The sequence below is a fragment of the Berghia stephanieae genome, chromosome 8 (assembly GCF_034508935.2).
Source record: "Berghia stephanieae isolate SIO BIC M18660-M18661 chromosome 8, UCSD_Bste_1.3, whole genome shotgun sequence".
In the NCBI taxonomy this organism is placed as follows: Eukaryota; Metazoa; Mollusca; class Gastropoda; order Nudibranchia; family Aeolidiidae; genus Berghia; species Berghia stephanieae.
In genome coordinates, this window is record NC_088367.1 from 34980804 (window position 1) to 34997692 (window position 16889).

Consider the following 16889-nt stretch of genomic DNA (forward strand, 5'->3'; position numbering starts at 1 on the left):
GATCTTCAAAATTATAGAAAAATACATTCACTGTTAAAGACAATTATGTAAACACAGTTTTATGTAACTTACCTTGAAGTGTATGGATTTGGGGCGACCTGCCCTAGTTAGTTTAAGGACAAATATAATTAAAAATTGATTAAGCATTAAAAATTGATAAATCATCTGATTATCACACATTTGATTCACTTCAGATAATTGCAACTTGGTGGGAACAACAAGCTTGTCAAAAGTTGTGATTAACACTTGTTGAATCTGTCAAAAGTTGTCATTAACACTTGTTGAATCTGTCAAAAGTTGTCATTAACACTTGTTAAATCTGTCAAAAGTTGTCATTAACCAGACTCCAGATTGGCTGAGTAATTTATTTTCACTTAACGATTGGAAAACCAGACAAGTCTGTTCCTGAACAGTCATTCCATACAAAACTTTGTGCTCTGAGTTTTGTGATCAGGTCATGGTCAGATTTTTAAAAAGGACCTTTTGTTGTATCTGTATACCATGTGAACTGTCATTTTATCTTTCTCCAAGCAAAGCTGCTGAAGTATCAATTTCACTTACCCTTAAATATCAAGAATAAATAAAAGGGTTTCAGAAAATTGTAAAATGATATTTACCAGCTTATCAAGACTACACACAAGATTATGCATGTATGATTCAATGATCAAACAACCTGCTCTTTTTCTTTTTTTTTTTTCAAAACTGATTTGAAAGAGAAGAAGTTTTACTGGCAAAGGGGAGCAACTTAACCCCCTCCCCATCACAAGTTCGGCTTGGCATCAGATTGGCTCCAACTCTGCTATCCATGCTGTAAATGATCAGATGTTTGGCTGGATGAATTCTTTTCTTCAATTGCCAACTGTTAAGACTTTGGCTTCTTGGGATCAGATGCAGCAAAGGCGTGCAAGTTTCCCATCTGGCTCAAACCAGTTTGGATGTGATTGATGTGAATCTCTACATTGTTTTGAAATACACTGTGGACAAAAACATTAAATGTGCTCAAATATAATCAACTTTAAATTCATAACACAGGTTTTTTTTAAATGACATGATTACTACATATATTCATTATCCTAGTCAACCGATACCAGTTGTAATAGGATATTTACCAAAAATAGAATGATCTACTTTAACGACTTTCATAAAATTCATAAAATAAAATCTCTGTCTTTACTTTGTTCATTTAAAATCTAATTATCATCCAGTTATCAACCCAGATATCCATTGTTTTATTTTTTAGGCTTTTATCAGATGATGTACAAAGGAGAGTGTAATCAGATTACTCTTGACAAATTAATGTTTGCTAATTATACCTCCCAGCGGTTGTGTCTATAGTTTGGATAGTAAAGGGACTTATCCCCCTTTACAGTTATTGACTGTGAACCATCACTCAAATATGTTTTAAACTACTCCAATGACAGGCCGAAAGATTCAGAGAGGCATATGACAAGAGTTGAGGGATCCTTCGTGTCAAATGTCAAACTAAGATCCAGAAGAGAAAGAATAGAGACTTTAGCTCCATCAACATCACAGAGGTTATTTGAATTTGTTAGCACAGTCTGTGCTGTGGCCTAAATTAGACAGGTGGGACTACTAAATTTGACTTTCTCAATAAAAGGACTAAATTAATGAGTTAACAATATAGTACAATTTCTCGAAGAGAATCATAAATGATGAGTAATTGAAGCTAAGAGGGTATTTGTATTGTTTTTGTTTTTGAGAAGTTCAACAACGAAGAGAGTATCTTAATGAGTGGTTCCAAATATCAAAATAATCCATATCCACCAACTGACCTATATTTTGATACAACATCCACCGACTTACAACTACACGATCAAACCATTCAATCAGTAGGGATTATCTGTTACCTGTCCATGTGCTCAAGTCATTGGTCACATTGCAAAATGTGCTCAAAGTGAACCACATAGTGGAAAGTGTTCAGTTTTCAAAATATCCAACATCACAATTGGTCATTTTGCTCAGCTAAACTCATGGGTATGTTTACAACTTTCATAAAGCACAGCATGTTTACATTTTTCAAGAATAATCCAATCATGTGACGATGACTCAGTTGGACAAACACCTGAAATCAGATCGCTCAGATTGGTTGGCAAGTGGTTATGCTAGGGGAGGGGGGGGGGGGGGGAGATTGATTTTTTTTAAATATGTTTTTTGTTTGTTTGTTGTATTTGTTTTCTTGTCAAGAAAGAGAGGGGTTTGACTTTCAGACTTAGTTGTGGACAGGTTTATAGAAGCGATTCTTGTCTTGTTTTTGCTATTTTTTTTCCACTTTCTTGTATCCTCCTGTACTTGTTTGAGAGCAGAATAGTGATGTAAGAATTATTTAAAGACACCAAAAATGTCACTACAATATCATACAACTTACTTGATGTTATTGGCATCTAAATTTGCCTTGATGCATTGTAAACTTTCTTGAAGAGACCCAAACTCATAAGAGCTGTATTCATTCTCAGAGAAAGTCTGAAAGGATAAGAAAAGATATATTTCATTAATCAGATTGTGATTACCAACTTTTTAAAAATATATATAATTTTTAAATCATTAATCGGAGAAAATTCACAGGCACATCTAAGATATGGATGATAATGATGATGATGACAATAATGTTGATGATGACAACAATATTATTATTAATGATGATGATAATAAGCAGTGCGTTTCTGTGAAAGAGTAAAACAGTAAAACAATTATTCAGAAAACGATCAAGAAATCCTGAAAGAGAATAAGTAGTCGGAATAATAATCATAAGATCGATGATGATGATAATAATGATAATAATAATAATAATAATAATAATAATAATAATAATAATAATAATAATAATAATAATAACAATAATAATAATAATAACAATAATAATAATAATAACAATAATAATAATAATAATAACAATAATAATGATAATAATAATAATAATAATAATAATAATAATAATAATAATAATAATAATAATAATAATAATAATAATAATAATAATAATAATAGTAATAATATTTTTTTAAATTACGTCCTGCCACGACACCATAAGATACCGTCGCCTAGGCATTCCACGAAGTAGTAGTAATAATAATAATAATAAATAATAATAATAATAATAATAACAATAATAATAGTAATAATAACAATAATAATAATAACAATAATAATAATAACAATAATAATAATAATAATAATAATAATAATAACAACAATAACAATAATAATAATAATAATAATAATAATAATAATAATAATAATAATAATAATAATAATAATAATAATAATAATAATAACAATAATAATAATAATAACAATAATAATAATAATAACAATAATAATAATAACAATAATAATGATAATAATGATAATAATAATAATAATAATAATAATAATAATAATAATAATAATAATAATAATAATAATAATAATAATAATAATATAATAATAATAATAATAATACTAATAATATTTTTTTTAATCACGTCCTGCCACGACACCATAAGATACCGTCGCCTAGGCATTCCATGAAGTAGTAGTAATAATAATAACAATAATAATAATAATAATAATAATAATAATAATAATAATAATAATAATAATAATAATAATAATAATAATAATAATAATAATAATCATAATAATAATAATAATCATAATAATAATAACAATAACAATAATAATAGTAATAATAACAATAATAATAATAACAATAATAATAATAATAATAATAATAATAATAATAATAATAATAATAATAATAATAATAATAATAATAATAATAAAATAACAATAATAATAATAATAATAATAATAATAATAATAATAATAATAATAATAATAATAATAATAATAATAATAATAATAATAATAGTAATAATATTTTTTTAAATTACGTCCTGCCACGACACCATAAGATACCGTCGCCTAGGCATTCCATGAAGTAGTTGTTGTTGTTGTTAAGGGTTTTACGGCGCTTGCAACACATTTAGGTTATATCAGCGCCAGTAAAAAGGAAGAAAATGCGATAGTAAAAAGTTCTAGAATTACAATTAAAGCACCCAAGAAAAAGTAAGACAAAGGGGAACTGAGAACAAATAGGGATCAGATGTAGATTCCAAGAGCATACCACCACCAATGTACTTAGTTTGAAATCATCTTCAAGTCTCATCCAGACACAAGCACAAAATCCAACAAAGAGGAACACACTCAATTGCTTACATTATACATTCAAAATAAAAATAATAATACATAACAGAGAGATGATTTACAAGGAAAAAAATATCATCTCCCAAAACAATAAATATGCATTTGACTGTTTCCCTCCCAGCTAGGACTCCGGCCAGCGCCAGGGCAAAACCAAGTAATCTCATTCCGAGACAAAGACAGAAAGCATGTTGGAAAACAGATATAAGGGGATAGAAGACACAGTATGTACCTCCCTGCCCGCTATGGGAGGTCAGGAACCCCAACCAGCATGAAGTAGTAGTAATAATAATAATATAATAATAATAATAATAATAATAATAATAATAATAATAATAATAATAATAATAATAATAATAATAATAATAATAATCATAATAATAATAATAATAATAATAATAATAATAATAATAATAATAATAATAATCATAATAATAATAACAATAACAATAATAATAGTAATAATAACAATAATAACAACAACAATAATAATAATAATAATAATAACAACAATAACAATAAAAACAACAATAATAGTAACAATAACAATAATAATAATAATAATAATAATAATAATAATAATAATAATAATAAAAATAATAATAATAATAATAATAATATTTTTTAAATTACTGAGTTTGCGCGTCGGGGCTCTAACGGGGCCCATTAGAGATAGACGACGATTGGGATTGTTTGGAAGCTTTAACCCTTTGCCCACTAGTCATTATGATATCGGAAATGCTATCGCCGTCTACATCTACGCCAGAATAGAAATAGAGGGTGGAGCCTACCATCATATAACATTTTATGGAGCCCTAATTTCATCATATCAGTTCTGTCCACTGACAGGTGGGTGGGTATCGCTTTCAAGAACTTATGTCCTTATATGAAATCCTGAGTTTTTGACCAATCAACGATTGCTCTTTTGATAGCTCGCTTGTCAACATGAGTCAGCTCAGCCCTTGATTTATGTACAGGCATCACAGGCGGGATATGATGTGTAACTTCAAAGACCACGGTTGACCGAAAGCGATGAATGGAAGCCCTACTATGGCGTGGAGAACGAGGTTTTGTATGTAAAGTTACGTCATATCTCAACGCTCGTGAATTCTTAGTAAGGCTGGACTCACAATCAAAACACAAAATCTGTGTTTTAAACTCTTGAATCAATCGAGTTACATCAGTGCGTTCGTCTCATTGAGAAATGAAAAACGATATATAAATCAAGAACATCGACCGGAAAATAAGGAAATTATCATAAAATTATAAAATTCGAGAAAGCTGTTTTCAAAATCAAAGCTATTACAAAAACGGTTATTTCTAGACCGATTTTTATGAGACAAAGACAATTTTTCTCCACTTTTCAAGCTAATTCCAACAATGAGGTTTTCAAATTTATCGCAATTAGATTATTTGTCATTATTTTATTTTTCAAATACCCAATTGACTGCTCAGGAAATGAATACGTAATCCTTGATGGCTAGCGAGTAGGTGTTAAATTTTGCTTACCCTATCCCACGCAGACGCACACACACACACACAAACACATCCACAGACTTATCGTCGTCTAGCATCCTATCGTTCGGCTCGACGATTAAAAGGGGTTCGTATCGTCGCTAAAATAATTACAAAATACATATATTTAAAATATCTTTATAGTAATGTGAATTACATATTTTAATGCTCTAATATATCAAGAATGATCATTATTATGATTTATTACGGTGTGAATTGAATTAGACTTTTAAAACTGAAGTTTAATCTGACACCCTACTCGCTGTTATCATGCGAGTCTAAGGCAACTTTGGCCAGAAGTGAAAGACATACATTGTGTGTTCAGTCTGTGTGTGTGTGTGTGTCTGTGTGTGTGCGTCTGCGTGGGAAAGGGATACGCAAAATTTAACACCTACTCGCTAGCCATCACGGATTACGTATTCATTTCTTGAGCAGTCAATTGGGTATTTTAAAAAAAAAAAGACAAATAATCTAATTGCGATAAATTTGAAAACCTCATTGTTGGAATCAGCTTGAAAAGTGGAGAAAAATTGTCTTTGTCTCATAAAAATTGGTCTAGAAATAACCTTTTTTGTAATAGATTTGATTTTGAAAACAGCTTTCTCGAATTTTATAATTTTATGATAATTTTCTTATTTTCCTGTCGATGTTCTTGATTTATATATCGTTTTTCATTTCTCAATGAGACGAACGTACTGATGTTACTCGATTGATTCAAAAGTTTAAAACACAGATTTCGTGTTTTGATTGTGAGTCCAGCCTTACTAAGAATTCACGAGCGTTGAGATATGACGTAACTATACATACAAGACCTCGTTCTCCACGCCATAGTAGGGCTTCCATTCATCGCTTTCTGTCAACCGTGGTCTTTGAAGTTACACAACATATCCCGCCTGTGATGCCTGTACATAAATCAAGGGCTGAGATGACTCATGTTGACAAGCGAGCTATCAAAAGAGCAATCGTTGATTGGTCAAAAACTCAGGATTTCATATAAGGACATAAGTTCTTGAAAGCGATACCCACCCACCTGTCAGTGGACAGAACTGATATGATGAAATTAGGGCTCCATAAAATGTTATATCATGGTAGGCTCCACCCTCTATTTCTATTCTGGCGTAGATGTAGACGGCGATAGCATTTCCGATATCATAATGACTAGTGGGCAAAGGGTTAAAGCTTCCAAACAATCCCAATCGTCGTCTATCTCTAATGGGCCCCGTTAGAGCCCCGATGCGCAATCTGTCTAATTACGTCATGCCACGACACCATAAGATACCGTCGCCTAGGAATTCCACGAAGTAGTAGTAATAATAATAATAATAATAATAATAATAATAATAATAATAATAATAATAATAATAATAATAATAATAATAATAATAACAATAACAATAATAATAGTTATAATAACAATAATAATAATAACAATAATAATAATAATAACAATAACAATAATAATAATAATAATAATAATATTAATAATAATAATAATAATAATAATAATAATAATAATAATAATAATAATAATAATAATAATAATAATAATAATAATAATAATAATAATGATGATAATAATAATAATAACAATTAATAATAATAACTCAGAACATTGAGTACAACTGGTCTCAAATTGAATCCTTTATATAGATCAACATTGAATAGAGTGAAATATCAAGACTCTTACTCTTACCCTAATCTGTAACATGATGGAGGTCAGATCTGATATCAACTTGAGAACCCTTTCATTGTTGGCTGTTCTTTTATTCTGCAGCATACCCTGTACAAAACGACATGAATATAAAAACAAAAATAGTTAAAATAAATGGTGAACATTTGTAACAAGTTGGCCAATTCTACTCTAGAAAAAATATGTAATCTACAACAAGTTAATGGCCAAATTAGTTTTGGTAAACAGTACAGTAAAATAAAACTTTGCATCAAACAGTCAATTGTTAAATCCACTACAAACACTGGATAATCAAATTAATGAATTAAGTGAAAAACTACAAGAAAGAAAGATTATTTTGTTTCAAACGTCAAGGTCCTGATAACTTCACAAATTGGACAACAAGCTTAGACATCCTTTAAAGAATAACTAGAATTCACAAGTCAAATTCAAGCTTCTCTTGTTTAGAGGAAAATTATACCTAGTCTACTAAATGGCAGCCTGGATTCTGTATGGATTACAAGATGTTTGTGATAGACTGGCTTCAAAGCCTTTTTTTAAAGCTCTTGTTCATGCCTTTTGAATCCACATTATGGTTTTGTTATGGCTTGATGCAATATTAGATTTTTAATATGACACTTCATTGGCAGAATGATAATTATGAGAAAATTAAAATGGCTGGTCATAGTGTAACCTATGCTATTTATTCAAAATTTATCTGAAAGTGTTTACAGAAGTTTAACCACAATTACACTAAACTTTATTTGAACTGAAAATACCAATACATTTGTATGATCACAAACCAGTTATACCATCTTATACATTGAACTGTAAAACTGTTAAAAAACAAAACAAACAAACCTAACACAGGGTAAAAAAACTCAAAGGGTTAATACTACTGACCACACAAATCCGTCTGACTGTTGATACAGCTTCATCATCACATTTCTTCTTAATTTCAGATGGCTGCTCTGTTGGAGTCACACCCTGGTCTGGGGAGATCTGTAAAGTAATAAAAGCCATTAAAACAGCAAACTTTTCCAAGAGCTAAAATGGGACAACCTAATTCACAATAATGGCCTGACAGAAAAACAGCAGTATGTTTGGACTATTATATAATAATAGAATCTAGATTTAGAGCTTTTGCTAATAAAAAAAAAAAAGCATAATCCTGGGACATGCAAAAGTCGTTTCCATACATATAAACAGTCCTTTTTAAAATCAAATAAAAATTCTCTCGATTGCTAAATCAGGACTGTGGAGATTTGCGGTCATATCGAAGACTAGCGAAGTTTCCAAATGATTGCCGAACTAGCTTAACTAGGGCTTGAAAGTGCCAACAATATTGTCGGCAGTCCGAAGCCCGATGGTCAGCACTTGACTGCTCACCGCCGATTGATGTCACTCGCAATCAGATTATTTTAGCAATAAAAGAATAAATGATCATGTGTGTGTTGTTATCTTTTGGAGATAAATGTTTCATGAATTGTGTACCTCATGTGGGACCTAGGGCAATAGAAATGCCATCAATCATTGTCACCACCATAATCTATCAGATCAACCATGGTATAGAGAGAGAGAGAAAGAGAAAGAAAGAAAGAGAGAGAGAGAGAGAGAGAGAGAGAGAGAGAGAGAGAGAGAGAGAGAGAGAGAGAGAGAGAGAGAGAGAGAGAGAGAGAGAGAGAGAGAGAGAGATAGTGAGTGCTTACATCTTGATAGTATGTTTGAACTCCATTGAGGTATTCATTGAGATCCTTGTTAAGCTTTTCCAACTCTACCACGATACTGGCGTAATCTTTCTGGAACTCAAAACTTATTGGCTCATCAAAGGAACTCTGAAATGATGAAAAAGAAGAAAAAACGGTTGCATGACGACTCCCAAGAAAAAAAGATAATTTCATTTCTTAGGCATACTTGCCACACACAACTAACAATAAACTGTTTTTCTCTTGAAATAATTGATTTCTTTTCTCTACTTGCCCCAGTTTGATAATGCAGATGATAATAATAATAATAATAATAATAATAATAATAATAATAATAATAATAATAATAATAATAATAATAATAATAATAATAATAATAATAATAATAATAATAATAATAATAATACTTTATTGATCCATTCAGAAATTATCATATGTTTTAAATCATCGCAATAAAAACTAGGTTAGATAATATCAGCAAAGTAATTAAAATAACTAGATATGCGCATAAATAAATACATAAATAACAAAGAAATAAATAAGTAAGTAAAGGAAATAAGAAAATTAATTAGTTATATAAGAATGCTCTTAAATAAAGGTAACATGTTATGTATATGCATGATGGGCAGTAAATATATTTTAGATGGATAAATAGTTGATTTTTTCGTAAAATGTATCGTAAAATAAAGGGTGTAAAAATGACTCTTTGTAAAACTTCGCAGTGTGATAATAAAAAAAGCATGAAGTGTGAGTCAACGGATAAGATTCATTGTAGTTTAATAATGAAGAGAAAAAAATTTGCCTTACATAATATGCAGAGCGGCTAACTTTTCAAGGAACAAAAACAGAACATCCCATCTCTTCGACTCAACAGAGCACAATATCATAATCATAATGGCAATTAATTCATTTTCTAGGCGCCTTTATAATAATTACATAAACCACAGATTACCATTTTAACTGTACATCACAGCTTAATGCCTGTCAATAAATATAGTCCAAGAGTTTGCTGGGGTTTAACTGCTACTTTATTTGTCTTCACATTTATCTGTATATATATAATCTACATATAAATGTGAAGAAAACGAAAGAGATCATATAATATTTAATTTTGGATCAAAATCAATGATGATGGTGATAAAATGTTTCAAAAAAGAGTAAATTTTGAATGATTGCCTTTAAGCCAAATGTTTACTGCAGTAACCCCCACTTTTAAAGCAGTTAAGATGATAAACTATCATTGATAGCTAACTTCTGGAGAGTGGGAAACTGTACCTGTATTTTTTCCATCACACATTAAGTGTCTCCTACTCTGACTCCAACATTTCTGCGGATCTGAGTAAAACCATGAGCAGTGCTGAATTAAGCTAAATATTATTTTTAATGTAAGAGGGAAAGGGCAAAACGGTTAACATTCATCTCCACTTAGACCTGATCCTACAACCTTTCAATTTAAAAGGAAGAAGTATAATGAATTAAAAATCATTGGTTCAAAGTACAAAATAGGTTAAGAAATAACTCCAAACAATCAAATATTCAGACTTAAAACAAAATACCTTTTTTTCTGCTACTGTATTCATTTGGCTAAGTTGGTTTATCCAGTCTTTTTTAACTTGTAAAATTTTGGATAAGCGAGTCTGTGGAGACATGGATGGGATCAATGATAAAGAATATTGAAGAGATTAAATATAGTTGCATTATCACAATTAATGAAAAAAATATAAACAATGTCATTTAAGGGGTGTAAAATCATATGAGACCAACTGGTATCATGATAAATATGGTGCAAAGTTATGAAAAACTGGTCAACGCATTAGTTTTTTTGTTGTTTTTTTACATTACACTGAACAAATGAATTTGTCTATAAATTAAATATAATTTATTACTAAACAAATTTATACCATAATAAACATAGAGGCACTCCTATAACAATGTGCTCTCCTATAACTGTGAAAAATATTTTCAATTTCCCAATTTGGTTTGATTTCAATTCTTTTTTATAAACAATGAAATATTATTTCAAGTAGTTCAGCAGGGACAATGCTCATAAAGCCAGTGTTCACTGATGGTAGTAATTGTCCACCACTCTTTGAAAACATGCAATCACAAAGTACTTTGTGCCAGATCTAACAGAAACAGCAGCATAGTCGTTGCTGGGTGGACAGAGCGGTCAGAATAAATAATCCTGCATCGACCCAGATCTTAAATTGGATCTTGTTTGCCTTTTTGAGTTCAGTGCTTTACCAGTTTAGCTGTTGGTACTCCCACTTCAAGAAGTGACTATCTAAAAACAAAATGAATTATTTCTTATGTAAATGTTGAACAAAGCACTCACCACAAGGACTAAAAATTTAATAGGAAACCCTCCGTATGTACCACCTTCTAGACTAACCAGTTTGCCTTTAAATGGTGAAGGTACTTCAGATTCTCCCTCTCCAGGCATGAACTGGAATGAAGACATGGTTATATTTTAATAAAATGAGTACACTACAGAATATTAACAACCCCCAATTATCATTCTTTGTGTAATCAAGTCTGGAATGTATTTTTGAAGGTCTCAATGTTACCAGCAAGTATGTAGTTCCCAAGACCTTCCAATCTGAAAGCGAGTACCATACTACAAGACCAAATAGCCATACAAAACAGTCCTTATTAGCCTAAAATGCATATTGTCCACACTTATCTCTATGAACTGTCACTTCAAATGGTTTTAGAATCAGTGAACAGGTGCAGTTCACTTTGGCCACAAATAAAGTTTTGACTAAAACAATATTTTCAGCTATTTGCCTCTATAATCTGTTTAAGTGGCAAGACTGCAACTCCACTACCACCACCATCCATCCCTTAGTTCACATTATAATTCATGACATGTATGAATTCCATAACTTTTACAATACCCCTAATATGGTTTAGTTTATTTTCCATACACGCATACCGTACAGTTATTAATAAATGCATTTCCACATATTTAACAAATTAGGTGAAACTTGTTTGTTTTTTTGTTTTTAAGGGTTTTACAGCACTTGCAACACATTTAGGTTATATCAGCGCCAGTAAAAAGGAAGAAAATGGGATAGTAAAAAGTTCTAGAAGTACAATTAAAGCACCCAAGAGAAAGTAAGACAAAGGGGAATGGGAACAAATAGGGATCAGATGTAGATTCCAAGAGCATACCACCAATGTACTTAGTTTGAGATCACCTATGTCTCATTCGGACACAAGCACAAAATCCAACAAAGAGGAATACACTCAAATGCTTACATTATACATTAAAAATAACCAATATAATAATACATAACAGAGAGATGATTTACAAGGAAAAAAATATCATCTCCCAAAACAATAACTATGCATTTGACTGTTTCCCTCTCAGCCAGGACTCCGACGAGGGTCCGGAAAAAACCAAGTAATCTCATTCCAAGACAAAGACAGAAAGCATGTTGGATCAGATATAAGGGGATAGAAGACACAGTGTGTACCTCCCTGCCCGCTATGGGAGGTCAGGATCCCCACCCAGAATTAGGTGAAACAAAAACAATTGAAAATGCTTTCCTGCTTCAAAAGACTGTGTACCTGTAGTCTTCACATTAAATCAGTTTTCGTTTTGTTTTTGTTTTGAAGGGTTTTATGACGTTTGTAACACATTTAGGTCATCTCAGCACCAGAAAAAAGGATGAAAATTGGATAGAAAAAACATTCTAGATGTACAATCAAAAGGACTTGAGGAAAAAGTAAGACAAAGGAGAATGGTGCAAATAGGGAACAGATGTAGATTCCAAGAGCACATTATCAGTGTACTTAGCTTGAGATTACCTATATATTTTTTCACCCAGACACCAGCACAAGATCAACTAAGAGAAATGCACTCAAATGTTTACAAATCATATGTTAAAAATTAAAAAAAAATAACAGTACATAACAGAGAGATGGTTCACAAGGAAAAAAATATCATCTCCCAAAACCAACTATACATTTGACTGTTTCCCTCCCAGCCAAGGACTCCGGCCAGGGTCAGAAAAATCTCATTCCAAGACAAAGATAGAAAGCAATTGGAAAACAGATACAGGAGGATAGAAGACACAGCAAGTATCTCTCTGTCCACTATGGGAGGTCAGGAACCCCACCCAGGAAAAATCAGTTTTCATTTGTATTCCACATTTTAAGAAAAATACATGGCATGACAAAAACACCCTTCCCAGACTGGGGATCAAATCTCATATATCCTGATTATGATCCGATGTGCTATCTAGGACTCGCAAAGATAACTGATAATTAGGTCTATGGTTTGATCCCTCATCAAGGAAGGCTATTCTTTTCTTGCACTTTTCTTTCGGCTTTGTCCCTGGCATTGTACCATTATTAAAACCATTTCAAAATTTTTACCTGCATCAATATCCGTTCCAAAATGTTTCACTTTCAGAACTTATTACAATTAACTTTTTAAGAGAAATTATAAAGCTAAGTCATTAAAAGACTCAAAACAAGGCCCCTAAAACTTACCCTAGAGTTTGGTAAACCGAGATCTTGGCCATTTGTGTTTATAGACTGCAACTGAGGAAGAAATTTTCATTAAAATTAAACATATTAATTCACATTAATCTTTTTGTTTAGTTTTTTTTTTTTTTCTTAGGAGACATATTCCATAAAGGGATAGTAAATGCAACCTGTCATTTGGCTATATATAGAACATTATCTGAATGATATTATGAGAGACCTAATTTATCAAAATTTGATAACAATTGTGATTCTTATTCAGCATCACTTGTTCATTCTTAATCATATTTTACCTATTTTCACAATTATCTAAGTAAAGATCTTACTAAGCACCAATTCATGACTATCAATGGGCTTTTTGAGATTAAAAAATTTTCAAATGTGGATTGTGAGCTCGACTGAATTTAATCCAACCCCCACAAACAGATTATTTATTTGGGAAGGGGCTATCATTCATTTTTGGCAATTGTGAAAAAACAGTTGACAATAATTACAGAATGTAATTTTAAAAATTATGATCTGTTATCGACTTAAGTTTGTTAAACTTTAACCCTTTAGTCCTATTAAAGGCAAATGCACCCTGATGGAGAGCCATAATTTTCAGACTATGACCGGAGCAGGTTAAACGCCTCTTTCATTGGCAATAGTATCTAGTGGCATAAAGGTCATCATGACATTTGAAGTCAAGAATGAACTACCAGAGCAATGAATCATACAAAGGTATGAGTCATGAACAAGTCATATTTTGCTGTTATAGTGATGGAAAGTGGACATTATTAGTATAAGCGTCATGAATCTTCCATTTGAAACTTTCAAAGTTTTATGATATAAACAGTTTGTTTGGGTTTATAATTCATCTCAACATTTAAATTTTGTCTTTTTTTGAAGATTCAAACCTCTTAATCTCGACATATAAAAAAGTTTTGCATCACAACATTTTGAGGATTTTGACCCGATGAACTGAATTTTGAGATTCAAACAGAAACATTAACTTAATTCTTTTGAACGAATTATTTTATGATAGTTGAAACCTGACATTTTATGTTTGTTTCCCTGACTATGACTTGATTCAAAAGTAATAGTCATCTGAGTCTTATTGCAATACTATTGCCCCTCAGTATATTTTACCATAGCATCCACAACTCCAGGAATAAATCGAAGCGGAAATAATGACTTTGTCACTCGTTTGGGTTTCTCCTGAAATGCTGATATAGGAATGCTGTCTGGTGGCTCATCGCTCTGTTAAATAAACAAATGAAATAAATTAGCAAAATAAAATTTCCCTTATTCGTCCCCAAGAGGAAATTTCTTTTTAGTATCTATTTCAATTGAAGACTGGAATGAATTGGGGCAAGGTAACTTGCTAAAGGTCATCCAACATGGCAAGGGGAAAGCAAATTCAGTATCTTCTGGGTACAATGCAAAGACCATACTGCTGAGCCACAATACCCCCAAAAAAAGAATTAAAAAATGTAATAATTATTCTACAATTAGATGAAATAAACTGATAACTTTCTAAGCTTAAAACTTTCTAAATGATACCTACTCTATAGGTAAAATGGTCTGAAAAAAATAGCCTGATAAATAATGGAAGAAATTACCATTACAAGATTTTATAAAATTTGCAAATAATGTAAACAAATTCTCATATCTCATTCACAAAATGCAATATAGAGATCAGTCTTTGCTTCTACGAGGCTATACTGACATGCTCTACATCAATCCACTAAACCACTATATCAGAATTAGAATACGCACTTTAAGTTCATTTACACACCCCAGATCAAAACAAATCAACAATAATATAAGAAGTGACGATAGATAAATAAAGAGCTAAGAGGAAAGCAATAATACAACTATGCCTTATCGAAGATAGAAGTTGCAATGAGAAAGAATAAAATAACTCATAACTAAACAACCTGACCACAATTTAATCTAAACCATGAACCACAAATTAAAATAATGGCACTAACCTAATATAAAAAGAAAAGTTACACTAAAATTTATGAAAATCAGATAAAGAAAAGTAAGTCTCACATCTCATTCACAAAATGTCGCCTAGACATCAGAGTCTTTGCTACTACAAGCTAGACTAGCATGCTCTACACTAGTGCCGCGCTGAGGACCGGTCCTACGGTTCCTTAGCTGGGACCGGAGGACCGGTCCGAAGGTGAAGAACCGTTGGCGGTCCTCACTTCTTATCTTTCTCTCGGTTCTTTTGCCTAGGTCGTTCGCCTTATCACCCATCCCACTTAATTAATCGCACCAACCCCCTCTTGCACATGTGTGTGGTGGGGTAAGAGGGGCCGCGAGACGCCTTGGACGATTCCACTACTCGAGGTAAATTTCCTAATTTACTACACACTAATGATCACAATGACAATGATCTATTTTGACGACATCACCCCTCTTCTCTAATGGGTTATTCTTTGAAATGAATGTGACTACTGTAAGATGTGTGTTTGTGTGTATGTGTGTGTTCGTGTGTGTGTTTCAAACCTAGCTGGTCTGATTTTTTTCTTTTGGCTATCTATCGTCACCACTCCTTTCTATCGCATTGTTGTCATTTGATGATACAATAATATTTTTATTTTGTTTGGTGTTTTAACTAATCAAATGATACAAGTTTCACATACTATAGCTTTCTTCAAAAATAACAATTATAACGTCTGTATTTTTAAAAACCACAATTAGATTATTTGGGGGGCCCGATAGCTCAGTTGATAGAGCACTCTCTTTACACGCAAGAGGCCAGAGATTGATCCCGGGTGCAGTCGAGCTTTTTTTTCTTCTGATCTCTGTCTATTCAGCAGTGAATGGGTTTGTTAGATCTGGTGAAAAGTACTTTGGGATAGACAGCGTCCTATCCAAAGATAGAATTTTTTTTTTTTAATTGAAAGAGAAACAAAAAAGTGAGCTTTTATATAGCGCAATATCCACTAAATGTGCTCAAAGCGCTTTACAATGGGTCCCTGACTAATAGCAACACGTAACATGTAGAACGAGACATGACGTCTGTTAGGCGATGTTACAATTTTTTCAGACAGAGACAACAATATTGACGACCAGGTACTCATTTTACACCTGAGTACAGTGATAGGATGTGAGTAAAGAGTCTTTCAAGGACTAAACTAGGAGCCGAGCGAGGCCCGAACCCAGGACCTTCCGATCCGAAAGCGAGTGTCATACCACAAGACCACATAGCCACACGAAAAGAGAAAAAAGGAATGGAGACAACAACTAAATGTGCTCAAAGCGCTTTACAACGGGTCCCTGACTAATAGCAACATGTAACATGTAGA

General features: G+C 31.8%; 1 protein-coding gene across 1 annotated transcript in view; it reads right to left on the reverse strand.

Moving 5' to 3' along the window:
- Window positions 1–679: 679 nt before the first annotated feature.
- The window catches only part of LOC144978568 (protein lin-9 homolog), a 30935-nt gene continuing 14725 nt past the window's right edge, over window positions 680–16889 (reverse strand). The window contains exons 9-17 of the mRNA XM_078924799.1: window positions 14716–14826; window positions 13594–13644; window positions 11429–11539; window positions 10650–10730; window positions 9097–9222; window positions 8291–8389; window positions 7412–7498; window positions 2387–2481; window positions 680–974 (exon numbers count right to left, since the gene is read on the reverse strand). Of these exons, the coding sequence (XP_078780925.1) occupies window positions 863–974; window positions 2387–2481; window positions 7412–7498; window positions 8291–8389; window positions 9097–9222; window positions 10650–10730; window positions 11429–11539; window positions 13594–13644; window positions 14716–14826 (873 nt within the window). The 3' untranslated portion in view covers window positions 680–862. The remainder of the gene's footprint in view (window positions 975–2386; window positions 2482–7411; window positions 7499–8290; window positions 8390–9096; window positions 9223–10649; window positions 10731–11428; window positions 11540–13593; window positions 13645–14715; window positions 14827–16889) is intronic.